The 27,058-nt window shown below is 37.5% G+C and overlaps 1 protein-coding gene across 1 annotated transcript in view; it reads left to right on the forward strand.

The window, feature by feature from the left end:
* The window catches only part of mrvi1 (murine retrovirus integration site 1 homolog), a 52,010-nt gene that overhangs the window by 1,165 nt on the left and 23,787 nt on the right, over positions 1-27,058 (forward strand). The window contains exons 6-14 of the mRNA XM_082162015.1: positions 1,453-1,596; positions 4,028-4,122; positions 5,153-5,651; positions 6,597-6,723; positions 10,487-10,530; positions 16,957-17,062; positions 17,529-17,652; positions 18,770-19,247; positions 24,371-24,589. Coding sequence (XP_082018141.1) covers positions 1,453-1,596; positions 4,028-4,122; positions 5,153-5,651; positions 6,597-6,723; positions 10,487-10,530; positions 16,957-17,062; positions 17,529-17,652; positions 18,770-19,247; positions 24,371-24,589 — 1,836 coding nt within the window. The remainder of the gene's footprint in view (positions 1-1,452; positions 1,597-4,027; positions 4,123-5,152; positions 5,652-6,596; positions 6,724-10,486; positions 10,531-16,956; positions 17,063-17,528; positions 17,653-18,769; positions 19,248-24,370; positions 24,590-27,058) is intronic.

A 27,058-nucleotide genomic window follows, 5' to 3' on the forward strand; every position in this document is an offset into this window, starting at 1 on the left:
GTACATTAGTTCATTCACATACAGTAAACTACAGTACGTTAACCCTCTAAAGCATGAATTATTACATTCCTGAACTCTTGTAAATGATACATCTTTAAGTTTCTCATCTGTTCACGCTAGTGGACAACTTGCATTTATTGTTATGTATTATAAAGTATCTCTTATACAACTAAAGTAAAACAATTATTTTAAAATATTTTAAATAACATACTATGATTTCCCTTGAAAATACAGATTCTGTTAGTTGTTGAGCTGTTTAAAAGACTGAAGAAATATATATATTTTTAAAATATACTTGCAAATAATATAATATTAATGAAATAAAAGGCAATGTAAAGAGAGAGTAGCCTACACTTGCATGAATATTTATTAACACACTTATGTAGACTTTTAAAAAGAGTGCAATAGAAGTAATTATGAAAATTACAAAATAAAGATGTACTTGAGTGGGCCAAACGTTTTCTAAAGTTCAGCTAATTGTATTTAATATAACTTTAAACTATGATAGCCTATAATTACTTTGCAATTTAGTGAAACATCACATTCAGTTCACACATAAGTATTCTTTTAAAGTATATTGTTTATCTAATAATTACTCTTTTAAAAAGTAGCCTATATTAAAGTTTACTACTTTTTCACAAGGGAAGGCTGCAATAAGTTTCAATCTGCGTTACATATTTTTGCCAGTAGGTGGCGATATGTGACTGCCTTTATGATCATACCCCTGTTATATAATCTGTTCAAAAGGGACTAATCCATTCAGAAACGAAGCAACTGAATAGATTCTGTTTTGTCTCAGCTTCGAACAGTTCTTGTTGGTGGCCCAAAAATAGACCAGAAATAGAAGGAACTAGGAATATGTCTTTAAAATGTAAGATACTTGACTTATTGTGTATTGAACTGTTGTTTAAAAGCAATATAAGTGAAATGTGACGTGAAGTATGGTAACCATACTCTGCATTTAGCCCATCCGAGTTAGTGTACACACATTAGGAGTAGTGAGTAGTGAACACACACACACATAGCAAACCATGGACACACTCCCCCGGAGCAGTGGGAAGCCATTTTTGCTGTGGCGCTCGAGGGGCGATTGGTGGTTAGACCTCAGTCATTTCCTGCAGGTTTTGAGAATCAAACCTGCAAACTTCAGGTTACCAGTCTGACTCTCTAACCATTAGGCCATGACTGTCTCAGACAAACTTTGATGTTGGCTTGAGAAAGCCCTGACCTTAGAGCGGGATTCGAACTCGGGTCTGCCCACAGTGCTATTGCTCCGATATATATCACACCCATAATCGTGGTGTTGGTCTGATTATCTAGTCGGACATATTGAACTTTCAAACAGAATCGTCCATGGTGGTTTCCATGCAGCCATTTGGTTTAAAACAGTTGTACATGTGGAAGTAAAATGGATGTGCTAGCTGTTTATGTCCTCTTCTACTTTTCTTTCAGTCCCAGAATGTGGCCATGGAGTTGATTTGCGGTTCTCTCAGCCAGATCTTACCCACCGTCCCCCAGAGAGGAGACATTCAGAACCTCCAAAAGATCAAGCCTGTAGAGATGTCCCATATCCTGCACACACAACTCTCGGAGACTGTGAGAAACACACACACACACACACACACACACACACACACACACACACACACACACACACACACACACACACACACACACACACACACACACACACACAACACCAACATCATATACTGCTGGGGTTTTCTCTCAAATGACTAAAGTAATAACAGAGAATGAAAGTTATTGTACAGTTTATTAATATTGTTATTCAATCATACCAGAATTTGGACTTCTTTGGAAGTCAAGTCACCTTTATTCATATAGCACTTTGTATAATACAGATTGTTTCAAAGCAGCTTTACAGTGATAACACAGGTGATAAAATAATGTGTTTTCGGCTGTTGTTCAGCTGAAGTCAGTTCAGTGTTGATTCAGATCTGTTGTAAAGATCATCAATTATTAAATTACGGTTAGATAATACATTTTATGGTTTCAGCCATAAAACAGTCCTGCAAAAATATGAAGTCATCGTTCAGCTCTCGTACGACAGCGTCAGTACAGTTAGTCACATTAAGAGTATAATCACCTGTCATTTTTGTGCATAATTACTGAAATTGTGATCCTGTACAGTATATAATCTGTGACACTGGTTATACTTTACATTTTAAATATGCTTTTACAATTTATTAATTATAATTGTCATATTTTTGCATTTATTTAAAATGTAATATTATTTTTACAATAGTGGTATCAGTGATTGCATTTATTTGATATATTAAAAAGTGCACATGCAGTAAAATATATTTTTTTTAATATAATCTACTGGTGAAATTAGGCATTATAAGGACTAATATACATGATATTCAATATTACACTGTAAAAAAAAATTACATCCCCTAGTCAAAAATTTCAAGTGACCGATAACATCTACATTTTTCAATTAGTCTGACATATTATTTCTCATTGAGCCAATGTTAACAGACTATTGCAACAAGAATTTCACTTGGGCCAATTGAAAAATTTAGATGTTATCGGTCACTTGAAATTTTTTATTTGGGAGGGTTAGAATTTTTTTACATATATATATATAGTATCATTAAACCTCTAGAAGCTTTTATTTCATCCCACATGCTTTACATATAAATATAAAGCTGTTCAATGGCTCGTTCATGTTAAAAAATGTGTGGAAAAATGACAAAAATACAAGCTCTGTGAATAATGCAGAGTTTGCTTGATTGCTAATTTTGTGATTGCAAAATCCTGGAGGGACTGAATTATGTGTGTATATATACATTATGTCACAGGTGGTTGTATAAACACACACGAAGATGATGGCAAATAGGTAAGATTTAATAAATTCAATGAGTAATCCAAACAGGAACAGAGCAACATACAACACATCCACTAAAGACGACACTAGACGGATAGAGAACCGAACACACATATACAGGTGTGATGTTGATGATGATTGATGAGTGCACAGCTGAACATAATAATGTCTGTGACAACAAATTAATGATTAAGGTAGAAGATGATGAAACACATAGAGTCCAAACAAACGTGATTGACAACATATGTGTTAAATGAAACTAAAACCATTAAAAAAATATATTATTATATTATAATTAGTATTATAAATATTATTATAATTATTATTATTTTGGACTCAAATTTGGACTCAAATTCAAGGCTTTTGGTCATACCTAGGATATCCAGAACCACCAAAGGAGGGAGAGCATTCTCACATTTGGCTCCAAAACTCTGGAATAGTCTTCCTGATACTGTTCGTTGCTCAGACTCGCTCTCCCAGTTTAAAACTAGATTAAAGTCGCATCTCTTCAGCCAGGCATTCATATAATCCTACAGTTCAAACTACAATCCGGCCTCTAGCTCATAAATGCCAGAGGAGAACTGGCCCCCGACTGAGCCTGGGTTCTCCCAAGGTTTTTTTTTTCTCCATTAGGTCACCTGATGAAGTTTTTCGGTTCCTTGCCACTGTTGCCTTTGGCTTGCTCAGTTGGGGATATTTTGGGGATATTTAATTTAATTTTATCAATCAATAAATTCCTCTTGAAACAAACTTTGTTCTATTATTTTAATTTAATACTGTGAAGCTGCTTTGATACAATCTGTATTGTGAAAAGCGCTATACAAATAAACTTGACTTGACTTGACTCAAAATAAAATAAAATACACCAAAAAAATTACTTATTTTATTTCACCCAGTTGCCAAGGAAACATTTCTCATTTTTATTTAATTTAACTTAATGTACTAAAATAGCTAAAACGAAAAAAAAACGAAAAAAAACAATTATAGCCATATAAAAAAAACAATTAAAACGACATATAGCCTACACACAACCAAATGACTGAAAAAAAGTGATAATATTAATAAAAACTACAATATTATCTCAAAGATACTAGAATAACACTGTAGTTGACCCTTAAAATAAACTGTTGTTCCAAACATGCAGTACTTTCTTTCTTTGTATTATCTGCTCTTCAGGACAAAGTTGGCAACAGTGCGAGTGAGAAGTTACAGAGACTCTCTCTGCAGGACCAACAACAGCATGGAAGTTCTAGGCATCAGCTGGTGACACTGTAATACATCATTTCCATTATCCTCTGGCATCTTTTAAAGGGATGGTTCGGAGTAAAATCAATCTAGGGTCCTTTGCACCATGACCTCGAGCCAAACACCCCCCCAGAAGCTTTTTTTCCCTTGGGTCGAACATTATTAAAGTTAGAGCTTATTTCGAGATATCAGCCGAATGGCTTAGTGCAGGCGCTAATGGATCCAAGGATGTATCTCGTAAATTACCCCACTAATAATGCCCAGAATGGTACCAAACTTCTACACTAGTACAAATAGGTTCTGTACTCATAAAACGAGGCATTGGAAAGTTTGTAAGTACATCAGGAGTTTATTTAAATAACACTTGCCTGACGGCTCATGCTACCGCTAACCCGGATGTCGAGGTCACTTCAGTGATTTGGGAAAAGCATGTAAAAGTCCTGGCAGAAAGCGATGCATAAGGATGTAGTGTAACGACGACCAGTTCCAGGAATGCAGTAATATTTTGTTGGTAGTACCAGTTTGCAACAATTATTATTTTACACTAAATTGTCAACACTTATAATAAATAATAATAGTAAAATAATAATTCATCGTTACACTATATCCTTATGCATCGCTTTCTGCCAGGACTTTTACAGGCTTTTCCAAAATCACGGAAGTGACGTTGACCTCCGGGTATAAGCCGTCAGGCAAGTGTTATTTAAATAAACTCCTGATGTACTTACAAACTTTCCATTGCCTCGTTTTATGAGTACAGAACCTGTTTGTACTAGTGTAGAAGTTTGGTACCATTCTGGGCATTATTAGTGGGGTAATTTATGAGATACAACCTTGGATCCATTAGCTCCTGAACTAAGCCATTCGGCTGATATCTCTAAATAAGCTCTAACTTTAAAAATGTTTGACCAAGGGAAAAAAGGCTTCTGGGGGGGGGGTGTTTGGCTCGAGGTCATAGTGCAAAGGACCCTGGGTTGAAATTACTCCGAGCCATTCCTTTAATGTTGCTTTGTGTTGCGTGACATTGATGAACATGTTGTCCATCATGCCTTCCAGTCTAAAAGAGCTGGAGCTTCTTGAAGCTCCGCTGGCAGCGCGAGGGCAGCTCAAGGCCAAGCGTCAGACACAGGAGGCTCACATAGCGGCTGCCATTATCACCTGGTGGAGGGGTCAGACTGCCCGAGATCCACAAGAGGCTGTGGCACACATGCAGAAACAGATCCAAAGCCTGGAGGTCGATCGCACGAAAGCCCAGGTGGAAGAGACGAAGCGTGGCGTGAGGGAGCTTCTCAAAGACCAGGGAACCAGCACACGGGAAGATGCTCAGATTCAGTTCAGAGATGTGGCTGTGATCACTGATTCATCAGTCGAAGAAGACCTGCTGAAGTCCCTGAGGAAAGTGGAGGACATGGTGAAGCACATGGGCAGCGAGAAGAGGATGAAGGAGAGGATAGAGGCCATCAGCATGAGGGTGGAGAGAGCGTTAAGCAGAGCTGAAACCACTGAGAGTCAACTCAATGCCCTGGAGGACACACAGGTCTCTGCGAACACACAGGTGTGGGCTGACACAATTACTGGAATAACCAAATGCATTTACACTGCCAGTCAAAAGTTTAGAATAATTAAGGTTTTTGAAAAGGCTGCATTTATTTGATCGAAATTACAGTAAAAATAGTAATATTCTGAAATATTCTTTAAAGTAACTGTTTTGTGTTTTCATATATTTTAAAATGTCATTCCTGTGATGCAAAGCTGTATTTTCCGCATCATTACTCCAGTCTTCAGTGTCACATGATCCTTCAGAAATCATGTGCTGATTTGGTTATTATTGGTGCTTCATTATTAAGAAAAAATCGTATTATTATCAATGTTGAATTTTTTTATGTCATACATTTTTCAGGATTTTTTTATGAATATAGAAAAACAGCATTTATTTGAAATAGAAATCTTTTGCTTATTACATTTAAATGTCTTTACTGCCACCTTTGATCAGATTAATGTTGCTGAATAATAGTGTGTGTATATACTATATACATATACATATATATATATATATATATATATATATATACACACACACATTCAATCTTTCTTACCCCAAACTTTTTAATGTTTCACAGCTTACACAAAAATATTAGTCAGCAAAAACAGTTTGACAAAAACATTGATCATAAGAAATCTTTCATGAGTATCAGATCATCATATTAGAATGATTTCTGAAGGATCATGTGACACTGAAGACGGGAGTAATGATGCTGAAAATTCAGCTTTGCATCACAGGAATAGATTACATAATAAAATACATTCAAACAGAAAACAGTTCTTTTAAATTGTAATAATATTTCACAATATAAAAGTTTTTACTGTATTTTTGATCAAATAAATGCAGCCTTGGTGAGCAGAAGAGATATTCCAAACTTTTGAATGGTGATGTATATGAAGTTTGATAACTGCATACTATGGCCATAATTGATCTAACATGTTCTTTGTTTTGTTCTAGTCGTTATGTATGTCTCAGTCTGTGGCTACTGGCGTCCTGGATTGTAGCTCAGCTGACATCCCATCCTTTTCCACACCACAGCCTCTCACTCAGGAAAGCGCCCTCACTCCATTTTCATCCAAAAACGGTATTGACTCTGAAGATATTTTGTCATACTTTGTATGTTGTTGTTCCAGTTGTGACATTGCAGAAATAGAAACCATTTCTAAAGGGGCTTTCGCACCGGAGGAACATTTTCATAGTTCCTGTAACTATTGGCAGAAGTACCCGCTTTTTGGCGTGTTCGCACCGCAGGAACTGGGAATGATTTTAGGATTTTAGATTATAATTTTAGATTTTCACATGGGCAGTTGTAGGGACTAACCACCCGGACCGTCCCCTGAGAACAAAATTTCCCCCTAGGGAAATTTTTCTGGTCACTTACGTCCTGCCATTCTGGTTGTTGTGAGGGACTTTTATTTTGACGGCACTGAGAACGCCAGAGCCTGAGCACACAGCGCTCCCATTCTCCGTCGTCATTGGTTTCTAATGTTTAACAGTCCTATGTAATATGATATTAGATAGAACTGTTAAACACAAAGTAAACTGGACACTCAAGGGCATAAAAAATGGCTAGGCCAAAATGGCTTAACACTAAGCTTTTTTTTTTTGTCTTAACCACAAATTATTGGTCAGGAAATTAGCCAAATTTAAGCAAATACACTACTTTTACACATATATTTCTATTAGTAGTATTATATTTTTAATTCAGCCTTTGTAAAAGGATTTTTCAGTAGGACTCTGCTGGATACATCATGATGCCAGTTGTGTTGGTCCTTATGAGTGAAACACTGAATTATTTAATCACTCATATCTTTTAAAACCACTAATTCATTCAGGAATTAACAAGTTTTTTATGAGTGAACCGTTGAATCTTTCACTCAACCGAGTTCATTCATTCAGCCTCTACTGTATGTTGTTTAGAGTCGCAGAACTATTAATTCTGCTTTGCCTTTCTTTGGAAATATTTTTCCAAATAGTTGACATAGCAAAAATACATACATTAACTGACAAGATTGTGTATTCATGTAAGATGCTCAGTATCCAATTTTTTATTTAACTGCTGAATAAAAGCAATATCACAGATTCGAGATTCAATTCATGATGAACACTGACTGGCAACAAACGGAAGTGCTAGAATAATGATAATGATAACGCAATCTTGTTATCCATTGTTTGGAAACGTTGTTAGCTAAAAACAAAACTATTAAAAAATCACTGAAATAAAGGTGAAATAAAATATAATTATTAGATGAAATATTTAAACTTTAAATTAAAAAAATGTAGCTTTGGCAACTAACTGACGTTTATGTCGAATTAATGCTAAATAGACAAATAAAAAACAAACTAATAAAGTTGACAAGCACATAAAATTACTAAAGCATAAACTAAAATGAAAATTTAAACTGAAAAATATTCATATATAAATAAAACTAAAATATATATATTTTTTAAAAACAGAAAGGATTCTTACATAGAAGTGACACCATTATCACCTCTTCAAGTACTTTATGAATTATTAATCCCATGTTTTCCTTATAAAAATGTTGCTTTACAGCACTTACAAAATGAGATGGGGTGTCTAAAAACAGAGAACAAGCAACACAACAGATCAACAGAAATAAATCATAAACCAACCCTACACTATGTACACTATGACATCTGCTTTTTTAACATAACTCAATGAGTTTTTCTTTATGTGTGGTATTTGTGTGTGTGTGTTCTCTCATGGTGTAACCTCCTTCCTGCTGTGTCTGTAGGGAGCTCTGTGGCTTTGGCCCAACTAGTGCAGATGCTGTTTCGAGTTAAAGGAAATACAGATTCTCAGTTCACACATGCGATAAGTGTAGACTGTTTGTGGAATAGCAAGTTGCTGTGCTTGTTTGCTCACTAAACAAAAGCAGATGTCTGTGTAAGTGTGTGTATATCTGAGAAAAACACTGTCTTCACAAGCCTTTTCCCTCTGGATGATGAAAAGTGTTGCATTTGCTTATCAAATGAGTAGTGCAAAGTGAAGTGAAATATGCACGATATAATACGGCTGACCGTCTCGCATATGCTTTGTGTTTTATGGCTGATGTCTACTGTTTCATGGAGATAACATTGCGTGCCAGTGTGTTTCAAAAACAATCACACTCTCTCAGCAAAAGAGCACAATTACATCAAATCTTCTGCATAAAATTGTTTTGATAAACCTAACTTAAAAGACAAGAGTTATTGTAAACAGTGGTTGGACATTAAAAATTAAAAAGGTTTTGGGGTTGGTTGGTCTCTTCTGCGGTTGTTTAATCAAAAATACAGTAAAAGCAATAATATTGTGAAATATCATTACAATTTAAACTGTTTTCTATTGTAATATATTTTAAAATGTAATTTATTCCTGTGATGCAAAGCTGAATTTTCAGAATCACTCCAGTCTTCAGTGTCACACGATCATTCAGAAATCATTCTAATGTATCAAGAAACATTAAATAATGTTGAAAATGATCATATATTTATGAAAACCGTAATACAGTTTTTCTGTATTCTTTAGTGAAGATTCATATTAACAGCATTTATTTGTAATAGAAATGTTTTGTAACAATATAAAGGTTTTTGCTGTAATTTTTGGTCAATTTAATGCCGAAAAAAATATATTTTGAACTGTAGTCACCTCAGATCGACCCACGCATTGAATCTCAATAAACCTGTGTGACTAGAAATGTTTCTAGATCATTTTGTACTCTATGCAATAAAGTAAAACAGGTTTGGAACAACATGAGGGTAAGTAAATGCTTGATTATCTATTAAAGGTAATCATAGGATGTTTGTTTGGTTTTATAACTTGCAAATGTTTCAGCATGCTATAAAGCACGTACACAGAACTGAAGACTATTCTAGAGAAGTTTATAGCTGAGCGGCGCAATGCAAAGCGTTTACTAGATTATTTCACCGTACAGAAAAGCCTGTTCCTCTGGGAGAGGACATTTGCATTTGGTGTTTAGCTGTTGTGGTATGGTTAAAAAAGTTCTGTGATCTTTAATGAAGTTCCTCTTTTTAGTTTTAGTTTCTTGGTCAGGTATTAAAGAATTGCACATTGATATTCATCCATCTAGCAGGCACTTGATCCAAAGCAACATTATACAATTAGATCAATTTATTCATTCCCAGCACAAGCAAAAATATCATGCATCGCTGTAGTCATTGTAATAGGAAATGTCAACATATCAGTTCTCATCTCATATCGTCTTTAATAAAGATCCAAGCAGCAGAATGAATGACGGTCAGTATTCATCATCCTCTCCTCACAACACTCTGAATAAATAACAGCTGCTGTAAGTCCTTCAGCTTGTTTTCTTCTCCTGAAGCACTAAAAGTGGAGATGTCCGTGATAATTGCTGAATGGAAGTGAAGGGGCTCGTTTAGCCCAGGCAATGTATTATACACTTGGTTATTGCATTGACTGATTAGATGTTTTAAGATGAAAAACTCATTTCTGAGCATAAATTATTGTTATTTGTAGAGCATCACTGATCCTTTTACGATTGCAAGACTGCTGTCCAACTGATGCACGCGTCTAAAGGAAGTGAAACAATGAGTCTGTGCCTCGCCAAGTGCTTTCAGTCAGAGGATCAAGCTCCTCATGTAAATGGTTGCCAGGTTATTGTTGCCCTTAGATATGGAGGCAGGGAGGGAGGGAGGGAGGGAGAGAGGCTGAAAGAAGTATTGAAAACTCTGCTGTCAATCAAGCGCTACGCCTCCTTTAGTGCGTCATGCTGTTAGATGGACGACTATTTAATGTGCATTTTAACACTTGTGCATTTGCATGACAGACCCGTGACTTGCAAATAAGCCTGGATCTCTTCAAACAGGTGGATGGCTTCCATACACGCGAGCAGAGGACCACAGCAACGAGGTAAAAAGAAAAAAAGCTCTTTATTTTTATTGGTTTTCATTATTGTCTTTTCAGTTTTGACTGTGGTGTTTTACGTTAAATCTTCAAATATCCCAGAGTATCTCCACAGCAGATTACTTGTGTTTTTGTGTCATTTGTTGTGCTTGCTAAGGCAAACCTCACTGTTACCATGGGTAATACGTACTGGTTCAGGGGTTGTTTGTTAAACTATGGATAAATGATACCAAAATGCTGCCTAAAATAATGCTGATCATTGAAGATAGATTTTTATTATAATTTTTTTGCCACCCAGAGATATTGAACGAAGTGTCCGAGCCATATCTAGACTAGAGACCAAAATATAATGCAGGCCTAATTTGACCGATTTCGACCAATTAGCAAACACCCAGAAATCCATAGTAACCTTCAAGCATTGCTGTGAATGACTGAATGTTCTTTACGGTTTAAACTTTTATCGCCAATGAATCACTTTTTCACTTGAGTTTTAGTTTTTTCGGAGAATTATGGGGATTTTTTTTTTAATACAAATAGCTTGAGAATAACTAGAAACATGTAAATTCATAAATGTTTATCCACAATGACTTTTCCAGGTCTAGAAACCACACTTTTAAAATTCCTACATAGGTTTTCCAAGATTGTAGAAACCCTGATATAAATAAAATAAAATACAAAACAAATAAAAATGTCCGTTTTTGAAGGAACAAGTTAAAATAATAAATATGATGCCAGATAGCAGTTTTAGTTTGTTTTAAAGGCACAATATGTAAGTTTTTTAATTTTTTATTAAAATATCCCAAAACCACTAAAACAATGTTATATATTTTGTTGACTTGTGTCCAACAATGTTTAAATCCAGAGAAATCAGCTATTTAACCAGTGTAACGGCCCATGTCATTGCGTTGCTTGTTAATGACGTCACGTTAGCCTCGATTTCCGGTTTTAATATGGAAACACCGATTTGAAATATTATTTGTTTTATTAGCCAGGTGAGCAACTGTTTGAATACCTTTATCGACAGAAAACTAATTGTTATATAGCTCAAAACTGTTAGTCTTATTGTTTGAATCTCTTGTTTTCTTGATTTACCCTGAGTACCATGTTTGTGTCACGAACTGCTCCGAGACACAACGGTTGAGGATCCAAATGCAGTTTTATTGAAAGGGTAATCCACAATCCTAGTCGAAAACAGGCAAAGGTCATAAACACCGGGAAATCAGTCTAAACAATAACAGGGTCAAAGGGGCACAGGCAAAAACAAGACTTCGCAGGGAATGACAGAAAGAACCAGGCTTATATAGGGTGAGCAAACAAGAAGATGAGACACAGGTGAAAACAATGAGTGCTAATGAGTCCAGGCAGATAATTATGGGAGATGTAGTTTGTGAGGGAATGACAATAGTCTGATGTGTAGTGCCCTCTGGTGGCTCTCAAGGGCACTCCAGCTGGTGACCGTGACAGTTTGTACCCATGTCTCAGAGACAATTCTATTTTGTCAAATGGCGTAATCAAAAAGTACTGACAGTAATACAGAATTTTCTCCACCATACAATATATTTTTAAATTAATTGCATGACATTTAGCAATTGTAATTTGTCAAATAAAGTGACATGTATGAGTATTACTTCAGCACTCGTGGCTGTTTCATTAGAATGAAATAAAATTATGTGCATTTAAGTGATTAAACGTAACTGTAACAAAGTTCAAGTTCAGGGAAGAAGGAGCTGGAGATTATACGTAACTTTAATCACTAAATGAACAAGCAACAAAACAAAAGGATTGTCAGCAGCCGAATGCGGCATATAAGCATAATAAAACGTAAAATGTCCCACGGCTCTCGGCCCCACCCTGCTTCATACCACAGTAATGTTAATAACACTTTAATATATGAGCTCATCCATGAACATGATTTCTGCCAATGACTCCCGTCGGCTGTGGAGTTGAAGACAACAACTCCCATGATTCCACGCTCATTCACTGCATCATCAAGCTGCGCCTTTGTTATTGTTTTGAATAAGATACCTCTAGTGGCGAAACTTACATACTGTGCCTTTAATTAATTTAAAATGAGACAAAACATGATTTAAAGTGATCTTGATGCCACCTTGGATCTTTTCTGAGGCCCCCTAGTTGGTCCCGGCTCCTTTTAGCAAACTGGCTCAACAAAAAAGTAAATAGTTAATCTTTTCTTGTTACTAATGAGAATTTTCTCTCTTATTATCATGGACTAATAAAAGTAGGACTCCAATATTAATTCTCTGGTAGATAAAATTCAAGACTTGCATTGAAGGAGGAACCCGAGTCGTATCTAGGGACCGGAATATGAAGATTTGTGCCTTGGGCCGATAAGCAACCACTTAGAAACCACTCGAACACCCTATAAACCAGCATGAGCATTTTAGCAACCACATAACAACACACAGGCAGTCATCCACAACATTACAGCATGACGCCAATCTCACGTTTTCTTTAGAAAGCGTAAAAATGTTGAACGTTTGAAGACTTTACCTTTACTTTATAATTTATAAATTTTTTCTGTAGCTTTGTCAAAGCACCAAGTCTATGTTCTGTAAAGCAGCTGATAGATGTCACACGATATTTGCATATTCACTTCCTCTGAAGTGTCATGTTTTTGCTGAAGTTCAGATGCTTCTTGTTAAACTTGTGTGTGTGTTCATTAGTGGAAAGAATGTAGATTACAGGGTGCCGAAGACAAACCAGTTTCCTACTCATCCTCATAAAATTTAAGGAACTAAATCTAAATCAGAAAGAGGCAGATATCCAAAACATACAGGCTGAGAAGGACAGGCTCATTCTTCAGCTGCAGCTCATTGGAGCATCAGGCGAACCGGCACACACACACACACACACACACACACACACACACACACACTGCAGTAGCAGCCTCGGAGAAGCATGAGAAGGCTTCTCCTTAAATGGTCAAAGCTCCCAGGAGTCACAGGAAGGCTGGTGCAGGGAAAAAAGTCAGGGAGAGGAAAAGAGAGAGGACGCTGACGATTGTGGAGCTTTGAGGAAAAATATCAACAGCACAAATACAAAGAGGGCTTTGAAGGAAATAGTGTGCTGTTGAGAGAGCATCTTTCATCATTGTTGGCCAATCAGGTAGAGTTTCAGCAAGTTTTTCTTTGCATGGATTGATTTGTTCTCTTGAGACAAGAGCTTGCGGCGGACACTTCCAGAGAGAAGCACTTTAAAGTACACAACATGGTTTCCTGGGAGGTGTGACAATATTTTGTGTATTAAAATGTGGAATGTGATGGCCTAAAATGCACTTTTATGATGTACAAATCGACACATTTTTGTCATGTATACAAAAGTCTGAGACCACATTTAAAATCTGCCATTCAATCATCATCTAATTTAAACATGGACATAATCAAAGTTTTAGATTCTGCACTATTTTTAGGTCACTTATTAAATATGCATATTTGTGTATTTGTGACATTGATCATGTGACTCCAGACGGTCAGATGTTCTTGTTTCCACTGAAGCTCAAGCTGCTCTTTGGATGATGCTTAAATCATGCAGGACAACATGATCATCAGATTTTACACAAACTTTATGTCAGATTGCATGCTGCTGTCATTAAAGCTAAAAAAATAAACCAAATAGTACACTGAAAAAAGTGGTAACCTTAATTTATTCCTGATCTAACCATTACATTTAGTTTTGTTGATTTACCCCGGTGTATACGTTTACACGACAACGATGTACTAAAAATGTAAAAGTATTTCCTTCGTTCATACTGACGACACTATTGTCGTAGTGTAAAGAAACACTACACACCTATAGACTTAACGCATAATACACATGCGCATGACATCACCGTTTTTACAAATTCGTTTTTGTAGTTTACATGGAGACGATAACGGTATAGTTTTCAAAAAACGTACGCTTTGAATCCCGTTTTCAAAAGTTAGCATTTTCATGCCCCCAAAAAGCCGTTGTTGCGTAAATGAATGGCTAAAACGCATAAAAAGTTTAACATTTTTAGTTGAAAATAGTGTCATGTCCCCCCTTAGGTTCATTCTTTGATGTAAAATATTGTTTTTTATTCAATATTCTCTTCAGTGTACAATATTCTAGAATTGTGACAATTTTCTGATTCAACTTTTTGCTTAAATTGTTATGCTGAAAGTGTATATTCAATTAAAAAACGAAATCCAAAATGCATTTCCACTAGTGGTCCCATACTTTTAACCCCATTGTATTCTTCACCATCTCTCTCAAAAGATGTGGCAAAGGTGAAATTCAGAAAATGGCCTTTATCAGTCCACGCTTTCCTTTTGTGCACCGAAAGAATTAAGAAATCCAGTTTCCCCAGTTCATGGCTGTTCTTGGCAGGTTTTTGGTGATGCTCATCAGAATCGCCTCTTTCTCAAATCTTTTACAGTGACTGTATAGCAACCACTTCCTCTTTCATGCAACCAAACTTTCAGCAAATCTGGCTCACTGTCTCTGTGTTACATAACCGGTGAAGGGAGCGGGGCAGAACATGCACTTTTCTCATGCAGCCGCGTCAGAGCTTTTGCCATGAGGTAACGCCGAGGTCATCAGGGCCCCGGAGAGACTTGCCTCCGAGATGGCCTTCCATCCTCCCCAAAATTTATAAGAGTTGAGCTCTTTGTGATGACAGTCAAAGGTCAATTAAAAATAGAACCGGTCAGTGAGAAGAGAGCCTTCATTGACCACAGAGAGAGAGAGAGAAAGGAAAGCTCACAAATAGACTCATGGCCAGCAGGAAATAATCAGGGTGATTCGATTACACTGCAATATTAATCTGCATGTCATGCTCAGCAGGGGAACGGCTCCTGGACTCCTGCTGTCTAGCCTCCCTGTGCGACTGATGATCGCTGAAATCATTTAGAGTGCCCTACCATCTCAGATTTACCATATTCTTGTGATAGTCTTGGTTATTATGATATTGTTAAAGAGGTGAAAGCAAGGCTGACACTGAACCTGACCCTCTCTGGACACTACCATACAAAAGGGGTGTTTTTGAAAGAAGCCTCTAATGCTCACCAAGGCTGCATATCTTTGATCAAACAGTAATATTGTGAAATATTATTACTGTTTAAAAACTGTTTTTTTTTTATACATTTTAAAATGTAATTTATTCCTGTGATGCAAAGCTGAATTTGCAGCCGCCATTAGTGTCACATGATCCTTCATACACATTTCTTATTATCAATGTTGTGGTGCTGCAAATTTTTGTGGAAACCGTGATAAATATTTTTCAGGATTCATTGATGGATAAAGAAGTTAAGAGGAGCAGCATTTGTTTTTGTTTTTTTTAACAATGAATGTTTTTCCTGTAACTTTTGATCAATGTAATACATCTTCGCTGTATAAAAGTATTAATTTCTTTCTTTCAATCATCATATTGACCCCAAACTTTTGAATGGTTGGGTAAAAATAGAATTGGTCACATAGTGGAGAGTGAAAAGTAGTTACAGACGTTGCAGGCTGGACTTGAACCTTCATAATCCACATGACCACCAGAGCTCAACATGTCTGGAGAATGACGTGCAAGATGCCCCAGACAGCAACATAGTGTCGGCCCAGATCCGGCCCACATCTGGTACACGTGGATTTCATCTGGGCCGACACTATGTTGCTGTCTGGGTCTGATTTTATTGCTCAGAGTTTGCTATTTCATAGAAGGAGACATAATGTAGTTTTTTTATTTTCTTATATATCAGCAGTACGGGTAATTCGTACATGGTATAGAGTTATAAAATGATTGTGAATGGCACAAGAATTTATTGGAAATGTTTCAGTTTACATTTAAATCATTGAGTTTTTGTTGCAGACTTAGAAATATTGGCAAATCTGAGCACGTTTGAGGCATTATTGAGATCTTTGCTGAAACGCTACAGGAGACACATGTAAGATTACTGGGATCTTTTTTCAGGAGAAAAAAACCTCAAGAGCCAGAATTTAAGAAAAAGTCTCCATTCAATCTCATTGCTATCTTAAAGAAACATTTGAGACCACATTTGGGATTTCTCTTTTCCTGTGAATAGGAAAAGATGACTGTGTGCTTTTGAAACTGTGAAACTCTCTTGTCAAGTATGTTTCATCGCAAAACATGATTCATTCCCATAAAAATCAAGCCAATATAAATCATCACTCCTGTGTAGATTTTGGAAAAGATTGTTTTTATATTGTGCATTTAAAACCGCTATCTCTGCCTCTCAGAACGAAGGAACATTCTCTAATTTTAGTCAATGTGTTGAGGAAATCCTTTTTGATTTCATCACTTTTAAATGTCAATGATATTTTGAATGGCCTTTTCTGATCAGATAATAAAACACAGAGTACAGCAGAACAGAGGAAAGATTCTTGAACTTCATCTGGCATAAAATCATCATTGAATATGTGTATATTGTGTTTTTTTCCATTAAGGTCAGCAAAAACCCAACTGCAACCCTTCTAGTTCAGGACTCTGGTTCACCATCTGAGCTTTGGCTGAAACGCACTGTCAGTGTTTGTTCTGAGCCCGTGTCTACAGGTAATATCTGAAAGCCATTACAATGTTCTGTCCTAACTGTGTGTGGCTGTGTTGCTCAGAGGTTGCTCTTTCATAGCTCATGTGTTCTCGGTTATGACTCAAAGAAGTAACTTTGCCTCAGATGTTTTATCTAAAATAATAAATGTGACTACTGCGTACAGAAAGAGTAGAGAGCTGTTTGGTCTGGAAGAATCTGATGTTTGAGTTCATATGAAAATGAAAGATGAAATATCTGACTTTTGATTGCAGAATTTGGTGTCTTTGCAAATTTTACCACAGTTTGAGACATAGCGGATATTTCTTGTAAATTCTAGAGGCAACACATATATCTTCTTCACAATAGAGAAGATTGCAAGAGTCTCAATTCAATTTGATTGCTCTCTAGGAAAAATAAGTGTAATGGGGGTAATTGAGGTATTTGAGACATCTCTTTGTCTGCTTAACATTACTGGTTCCTCTCCGTCAGGTCTTCCATCTGTGGGAGCGATAAGCCTGAAGAGTCCTGCTTTACTCTGTACTAAGAGCTCCTTGCCGGAACCGTCAGCTTGTGAAGAGCCCACGCCACACAACAGACAGGAGAATGTAGCTGGGTCAGTGTTTACATTCCTCTACCTCTTACAGGACAAGGCTTGTGTGTGTTTATGTAAAATCCTCACACAAAGATGATCCAGCGTGAGGTGAGACTGTGCAGGAACCAGAGTTTATACTGTCACCCACCGTGGCCCCAATAAATTAGTTGGACTCCCAACTTTTAGCGTTGACCAAAAACCCCAAGGACACACTCTTCTTGGGTAATGCAATAGGAAATGTCTCCATCCACTATTATTTTTTGCTGTATATGTACAAATATTTAGGGACCAGAATAAATGTATATGAATAAGTTAATCTTGCACCATGTTGGTATAAAACTACAAAGAAAAAGAAGAAAAAAATATGTTGAAAAAATTATTAAAGTGCATTAAACATTACATTACATCCGGGTTTTGGAGAAGGAACTTCAATAAATAGTTTTGTATTTATATATAAAAAAAAAAAAAATATATATATATATATATATATTTTTTTTTTATAAGAAAATAAAACTTTACTTTATTAAATATTTTAAATATATGATGAAATATTTTATTTGTTAATGTTTTGTGGCCTCTTACTTTTCCATGTAATTATATCCTTTATGAACTTACATAAGCAATAGGAAGTTTTAGTTTTAGAAAGGAACATTTAGAAGAAGAAGAAAAAAAAGAGTAATTTTGTGAATATGAATCAATAAAAATGTAACTGTAGTTTGATTTTGAGTATTTTGAAATGTAATTTAATATAATTAAAAGTATTAATTTTTTAAAATCTGATTACGTAATCCAAATTACGTATAATTAGTTACTACACAGCATTGTCACCAGAACCCCTCAATGCTCATTTTGCAGACTCTAAAACACCACCAAGCAACCTCTCAGGACAACATAATAACTAACAAGCAACCAATAGGACACCCTAGTAACCACTAAACATCCTGTTTAATAAGGATCTCACAGTACCCCAAAACAACTGCATAGCAACACCCTGGCAACGTCCTGCAAACGCCTGGGTTTGGTATAGGCAGATACCACTCATATTTTCATTCATGAGTAGTATATTATTATGTTGTGTTGTTCTGGATTGAATAGGTCATATTCCCACTAGTGACTTTTGTTTATTGTTTACCTATAGTTTAGACCGGCCAGCAAGCAGTGACAGCTTCTTCCCAGAGTCAGAGGCCAGTGGGAGCACCTCAGCCTCAAACAAGGAAAAGTGCAGGAGTCCGGATAAAGAAGAGGCTGGATGTCAAGGAACTGAGCTACAAAACAGCAGAGGACGAACAGAGAGTTCTGGGAGGTGCCAAAAATCAGACTGTAGTGGTAGAACAGAGGCCTTAACACTTTTGAGACAAGGACAGTCTTCCAAGTCAGCGGACGGTTGGGATAACCAAGGATTCAGTTCACCAGGGGAGAACCAAGTAGAGGATACCGGGAGGTGTCAAGAGGAAGCTGAGGAGTCAGATTGCATTGGGAGGAGTCAAGAGGAATCTGAGTACAGTGGAACGAGTCAAGCAAGGACAGGGAACAGTGAGACTCAAGAGGAACCCAAAACAAGTGACTCAGACACATCTAAGAGTGTCCAATCTGCTGATCTCACTGACACTCCAGGGGTGAGTTATATCCATTATTATCAAACACATTGTTGAACCATATCATTTTATCTGGTACTGATTCAGTGTCCTCAAAGAGCTGTGCACCTTGGATGTATTAACTGATAAAAACACATTGTTTACTGAAAATTCCTTCATTCAATGTCCATTACACCTTTGGAATAAATTGCCAAAAACCTATTCTCCTTCCTGCTTTTAACCTGAACTCAAGAATGTTTTTCCCATTTAAGGAATGCATCCTTTCCAGTGTTTTGGTTCTCATATTCTGCCAATTAAGGGAGGGGTGTGAGTGTTTTTGTATGATCTAAGACAGGGGTGTCCAATCCTGTTCCTGGAGGGCCACCTTCCTGCAGAGTTAAGCTGCAACCCCAATTAAACACACCTGAAACAAATAATCATGGTCCTCAGGTACTTACTATAAACTTCCAGGCAGGTGTATTAGGGCGGGTTGGAGCTAAACTTTGCAGGACGTTGGCCCTCCAGGAGCAGGATTGGACATCCGTAATCTAGGAACAAGGCAAGTAAAGGCGGGCTTACACTGTGTGAGTTCAGACACTCGGGAGGCAATTGCAAAAAATCTTCTTGTTGACGTTCGAAATATTGTCAAACAAAACGGAGGCTTGCTCGACCCTCCATCCTCCTCATCCCGTCCCCTCCCTTCCATGCTTCCTGAAACAGTCATGTTTCTGTTGGAGGCTTTTCCGATGTAAATACGGGACTTCACGCGTTCCTTCTCCTTTTCCCTCTTCTTTGCTATTTGTTCATCATAACGTCGTCTTTTTGGTCGTGTGTTGCCATATCAAAATTCAAGAGAATATAATTCTAACGTTAGTCGTTGTCTAGGACATCTCTCCTCTAGCTAACTTCCCTCTTCATGCTTCTCTCTCCTTCACTGCCCACACCCCCCTTCATGTGCATGCACACTAACCCCCCAACGGTTATTGGCTGGAATACTGTTTATGTTTCGTGGTCCAGGCTGGGCCAGTTTGTTTTTGTTGCCGTTTGTGGAGCCTGGGCTGTCTACAGAGACCGTGTTTTTTTACAGTGTGTTCAGGGGACAGGCAGCTAGCGGATAGTGAAGAGATGTTTGCTGTATGTGACAAAAAAATTTTTGGCCTAAAAAACGTGTGACATCACTTAGAGCACCTTTAATAATATTCATAGATCTAGCCTATGTGACTTGGTTGTGTAGGATTTGGCAATAGAGGACAGCCTATTCACTGGTGAAAATAGGGCCGACTCCCCGAATTTGTAAAAAATTAAATACAATTATCTGTAGGTCGGGAGGTGCTTGTAACGTACTTGGCTTGTCTCGTAATTTCTCTCACACACTGCGAACCGCGACAATACAACAACAAAAAATCGCCTGCGAGCTCGTATGACTTCAAAAATCGCACTGTGTGCGCCCGGATTAAAGGGTTCACAAAAGGGACATCCCTAAAAAAAACCCATCTCATTCTTTCTTGCACTTCTATTGATACCATTTTGAGGGTCCTGACTTACGATCACCTGGCAGGCGATTAAACATTTGAAAACAATTGAAAAAAGACCCTAAACTATTTTCAATGACCAGAATCAGCCATTTCTATCGCCATTTTAATGCGTGTTTTGTGATATTGCATAAAAAATGCTGAATGAACACAGCTAGATGCAATTTAATAAAAACACACGCTCAGTTGAGGCAGATAAAAATCTATTTCGGTAATAAGACGTGCAGAACCTAGGATGGAAGCACATTTATTGAATAAATTATATGCAGAACCAAAACTTCATGTGACTGAATAATTAGTTTAGAGAAGATTAGCTACTTTCACACAGTAATCCCTGTAAATTACCGTAAAATTACCATAATGATTTTACCGGTCAATTAAAAAATATGCTGTTCACATAAGCAACGGCGTTTTGACTCTTTTTTACCGTTAAGAGACCATTCCCACATCATCACCAAAATAGTGGTAAATTCTGTGATGTCAGTCATCGGAAATGGTCTTTAAACGCTGTGCTGTTATAAGTCTTCATTCACCCGCATGAGGAGAAGCGCTTTAGTTTCTCTATCTGACTTCGTACATGCTCGTACCGGTAATCACCATTCTTTGTTCACATACACCATTTTGCCTGTAATTTATTGGTAATATTACAACTTCTCATACCGGTAAATTGCCAGAACCAATACTGGTATTTTTGAAAAGGTCCTATCCACACATGGGGCCCTATTTTAACGATCTGAAACGCAAGTATCAAACGCGAAACGCAAGTAACTTTGTGGGCGGATCTCGCAAATCTAAAATGGGTTGGTCTGAAGTAGCTTCATTACTCAGAGCATCATCTCACATTCCCTTTAAGAGCAGACACGCTTGTTCCATGGCGGCTTGCTATTATAATGGCGGATTTACCAGGCACACACCAGGAGTGGTTCACAGCCGAGGAGACCAACGTTCTCGTCAGGGCCGTAAAACACAGAGAAGTGACATTGTATGGGGATGGAGAAACACACCCAAATTAGCTTCGGTTAAACAGGCGTATAATAATTTGGGTAAATGTGTAAGCTAGATTTATGCCTATTTTTTTCACATCTTCATGGACACAACAATGATTTCCCTCATGTGGAATATTTTTCCTTGTAATTATGTATGGTTTGCAAAAATGGGAACTTCTGCGTCTGTGTAGAGTAGAGAAGCAAAGTGTATGCGCGTTGTGCACACGCTACATTATGGCCGAGCATGCGCTCTTAAAATAACATCTGAACGCGCCACTGAAAACGCGCCACTGACTTTAGACTAGGTTTTTCCTGGTCTGTGGCGGAATTGTTTTCTGAAATGCAAAATAGCACCAGGGAACGTTTGCGCTGGAACACGCCGCCTCTTTTCGCTGAACCGCCCCTGGGAGCGCAAATTCATTCCCTAGTTTACCAACGTGCGTCTATGGAGGGAAAAGTCCGCTGTGTGCGGGTGCAAAATAGGAATGATTGCGTCGGTGTACAAAGTCAATTGCGCTGGGTGCAAGATAGGGCCCATGATCTCTTAACGGTAATTTACCAGTAAAGTCTGTATGTGTGAAAGCGGCTAATGAAACTGACCAACATCTTTGCATCGCATCTGAAATATTCCTCTGGTTGTTTCTGAATTCAAAGAATTCTGAATTCAAAGACCTTGGAGTATTCAAAGAGTATGGAGATACTGCAGATTGCTTGCAAACAAACAGAAGGTTCATGGGAACTTTTTCTGTGCAAACTCCAAGCTGCAAATAGTTTATTATATTGAACAAATAAGCCACAGAATCTTTTACTTCCATTTGCCTTTCTATTCTGCATCAATCTCTCTAGAAATGACTGTTTTGTTCTCTTCAACCCACTGGATGGAAACACTGTTTTATCAGAAATGGCTTTTTTCTGAATTCTGAATTCTGAAATTGTTCCTATAAATAAAATTCACAAACTTGGTGGAAACCTGTCCATTTCGACTTGACTTGATCCAGAAAGTACTCATCAACTTACTCAGAACACCTCTGAATACCAGCATGATTTCATTAGTCATTAATAGGATTTCAATGTTATGGAGATGTGTAGGATGAGTGATGCAGGTTTTATTTGTCCTTATTAAAGAGTCCTCTCTACAATCATAATGACTCTCTGCCTTTCACAACACGTAAACACTGTACAGTTTCTCTTCCCTTATAAGACATTCACTAAAATAGCATTTGTCTCTGAAATTGTCTCCTATTTTGTTTGGGTGTACAGGAAGCCAAAGATAGCTTTGGTAGCGTTTAGATGAGATGAGAATGGATTTAAACGAATATGGAATGCATTCCTTTGGGAGAATGAAGGAGTCTCCTTTCTCCTCGATCTGTATCTTGTGACCAAGCTGTGTTTATACAACAACTCGAGAGACAAATGGCTTTACACAATTGAAACTGCAATCCCCATTATGATTTGCTGCATTAATGACTCATGGATATTTTTAGACGTGTGTTTATGGTAGAGATAAGATGTTAGAGGTAATATAGGCAAGTGCTTCACTGTTGATGTTGTTGACACATTTATTCTGCAAAGAAGATTTTTTTCCGGCTCTTGATGTTGACCCTTTTGGCACTAGTCCTAATCACTGTAGGAGTAGTTTTGTAGTCTGTATAAGATGCCATCAGTAACTGTTACTTTGCTTAAGGGAAACATTTCCTCTTGAACCTATTTGGGAGGCAGGAACAAAAGATTGGGCTTTGTGATAGGACAAATAGCAGAGGTAGAAACATGCATACATTTTGCCATGAAGATAGGTAGTTTTACATTGTGGTTAAGAGGTTCCTTTACAAATAACCAAATATATTATTTTTATAATGTAAAAAAAATATTGTTAGTTGGTGTTCTCTTGGTGTTACAGGTATTCACCAATATGAGTTGTTGAAGGGGTGAGATTAAAATTAGAAGGATCTTGATTTTTTTTATGCTTGTTTTGACTTATTTTCATTCATTTTAAGACCCCCTTGAAGTTTGTCAGTCCTTCTGAGAACCACTGATTTAGTGAGCATGTTGGCCGATGTTGGACAAAATATACATAATACAGTTTAAACACAGCAAATGAGAGGCATGAAATGAACACTCATTTTATGTATTTTTTTAATGCAGTAATCACCTTAAAAAATTCTACAGAAATAGGAACTTTTCCATTAAAAAAGCTAGGCTTTGGAGCTGTCAGAATGGATAAGTGTCATTCGTTTAATCAGGCTAAGTGGCCTTTTGCTATTTGATTGTTTTCATTGAGGTACCTTGGAGTTTAGTAGTATATGAATATCAGGTTGCACTTTATTTTACAGTATGTGCACTTACTTGTACTTACAGTGTACTTACCTAAGAAAGTACTGGTAATATAAGGTAACTACATGGGGTTAGGTTTAGGTATAGGTTCAGGGTTAATACCTAGTTATTACCCAGTTATTGCAATTACTATAATGAGTACATAGTATGCACACGCGCAACAGGACTGTAAAATAAAGTGCTACCGAATATGGCAATCATTCAGTAGCATGATATTACCATCAATGTACCATGGCACTGCCACAAACAGTACTGTTTTGTAAGAGACTGTATACGATAGTTTTTTTTTTATGTGTTATGTTGTGTGTCTGTACAGGACCAAGAGGACCGATCTGCTGTATGTCAGTTCACACGCTCACAGGGTGAGCAAACTCCACTAAAGAGAGCTCATAGTTTCGTGACAGAGTCTGTCACCCCTTTTATCTTCCCCCACACACGCTCTCGACCCCCTCTCACCCCTGCCATGCCCACCTTGCCCGAGGAAGAGGAAGACTCCCCAGAGGAGCTCGACAGTACATCCAGCTCGCCCTCCACAGTGAGTCTAACTATATTTTTCACATCACAGCCGCAACGCCTTTTAATTTCATCTCAGGTCCAGATCAGGCTTTTCACTGTAGGAAATGTCTAAAGATATGTAGTAATGGCACTTCTGGGAGGATAGATGCATGGGTTCGGATTTATTGTGTGGGCACATTATGTTGCTTCCATTTAAAAGCTATCTTCACACCAACATTCAGTCTATTCAGATCAATGCAGGAAAAACAGCTGGGCAGCGGTATACAACTTTCTGACATCCACTTGTCATGGAGAAGAAAGGAAGTCGAACAGTATTTGCATGTTTTTCAGACAGGTGTTCATATTTTTTGCACTTCCTATGGTGATCAAGAGACTAGAAAGCTGGTACCAGATACTTCCTGTGCTATTCACTGTAGCTTAGCAAAATCGTTAATGCCACCAAGTCATAGTTTTATATAACAGCTGTGTCTCTGGGCAAGTGTGAATCTTAAGGCCATGACACACCAAGCCGGCCAAAGTCTGGCATTTCTTTAGCATCTGTCAGATCAGTTTTTGTGGTGTGTTTCGCATCGTCTGCGGCTGCTCGGCCGCAGTTGAGTCGGTGTCAGTCAGTTGGTGAGAAAGATCACTCTGATTGGCTGTTCAGCGAAACAGGTGAAAAAAAAGTGCAAAGCACGATGTTCTTTCACCATTCCTGATTTCTAACATGCACTAACCACGTTTGGCTCGATCTTGCGGCTGTCAGAGCAGAAACGAAAGCTGACGCTCTCCGTATGTTTTCCCGTCGTCCCGGCGTGTTCATATGTAAATTGCGTGAGCTTATTTTGTCCATTAGGTCGAAAGATCTGAAAAAACACATTAATTTACCGCCCATAGAGCCTCCCCTCGTAGAAATCAGGACATAAGTGGTTGAAAGTGGACAAAAGAGTCGGATTAAAACACCAGGTGTAAACGGGAATGTGTCTCCCTAGTCAACTTGTGATCCGATCGACCCAAACGCATCTTAATACCAGATGTAAACAAGGCCCTAGTTTCAGTTTTCTTTTTTGAATGACGGATATAGACTGCCGCCACCTGCTGGTATAGACAGTTATTTCCTGCTAGTTGGCCTTTGTCTTTAGTCTTTGCGTTGTTCAAGCGCAACTTTCCGGTCGAGGCACAGACGACGCGAAGCGACAACACAGTCAGCTTTCATTACTGATTGTTCTTTGATGTCGGTTTGGTGTGTCACAGCCTTTATTGGTTTGCCAGCTTTATTCACAGTGCGAGGAAAAGAGATTAGGACACCTCTCTGTAAAAGAAATTTGTAGGATTTATAGCATGCAAATATTAATTTGGGGCTGAACAGACCAATATAAGTTGTTTATCTCACCAAATTTTCATACTGAATATTTGTCTTGGTGTGAACAGGCCTTAAGCCTGAGTTTGATTTTTTTATTCTAACTCTCAACCCCCCATCCCCCATTGTTTCTTGTCCTATGTCTGACTGGTTGGTCAAACAGTCCCATCTCAAACTCATGTCAGTAGTTGAGATATAACAGACTCAATCTGACCTCTGTGGGGTGTAACGGTACATGTTTTTGTACCAAAGATTTACGGTACGGATCTTTTAGTTCTGCTCACATTTGTACCGAATGAATGCAGCATTGTTTTTACCACCGCATGTGCTGAACTTATAATACATCATTTGAAACCCTGACATATAATTTATATCAATATTTTTTTATGTCATGAACATACTTAAAAAAATAATGGAGAACAGTGAGCTGCTGCGGGAAAATGCACAATCCAAGTTTTAATCATGAGAACATAAAACCGTACCTTATCTGTAAATGTTAGAAAGTATTTCCATTTTACAAAAAGGCTCTTCCAACTTCACAGACTTCACTGAAAGAGCGCCGACACACGCATGCACGTCAAACAGACAGAGTGCAATAATTCGGACTAAAATACACATTTCGCTAAAATATGTAGCATTCAAAAGCACTTCAAATATTCCTCCATTTATAACAGCACCATAAACTGCAGTAAGAAGAGTGTGTTGCATAGACAGCTTTTTTTATTTAAAAACAGAACCATAGTTTGTTCAGTAAAGCACTGTTTAATAAAAAAATTTAAGCAATTTTATTTTTCCCCACCTTATAATACTGTGCCACAAAAATGACTGATCCCACTTTATATTTCTCATCTTTTTTCATGTACTTACTATAGGGTTAGGGTAGAATTAGGATTTGGTTGAGGGTTAGTTGCATGTAATTATGCATAATTTACTGTTATTACTATGGTAAGTACATGCAACGTAACAAGGACACTGTAAAATAAAGTATTACCAAAGTGTTTTGCAATACAACATGAACACATCTACCAAACAATTTTTTTTTTATGTAAATACGTAGAGGTTAAAGACACCACATATAAAATGTGCCCAGTCTTTCCTCCTTCAAACACGTGCACTAACCACCTCACCTCTGACATACGATCCCTGGTT

The sequence above is a fragment of the Leuciscus leuciscus genome (assembly GCF_965113295.1).
Source record: "Leuciscus leuciscus genome assembly, chromosome: 2".
Classification (NCBI taxonomy): domain Eukaryota; kingdom Metazoa; phylum Chordata; class Actinopteri; order Cypriniformes; family Leuciscidae; genus Leuciscus; species Leuciscus leuciscus.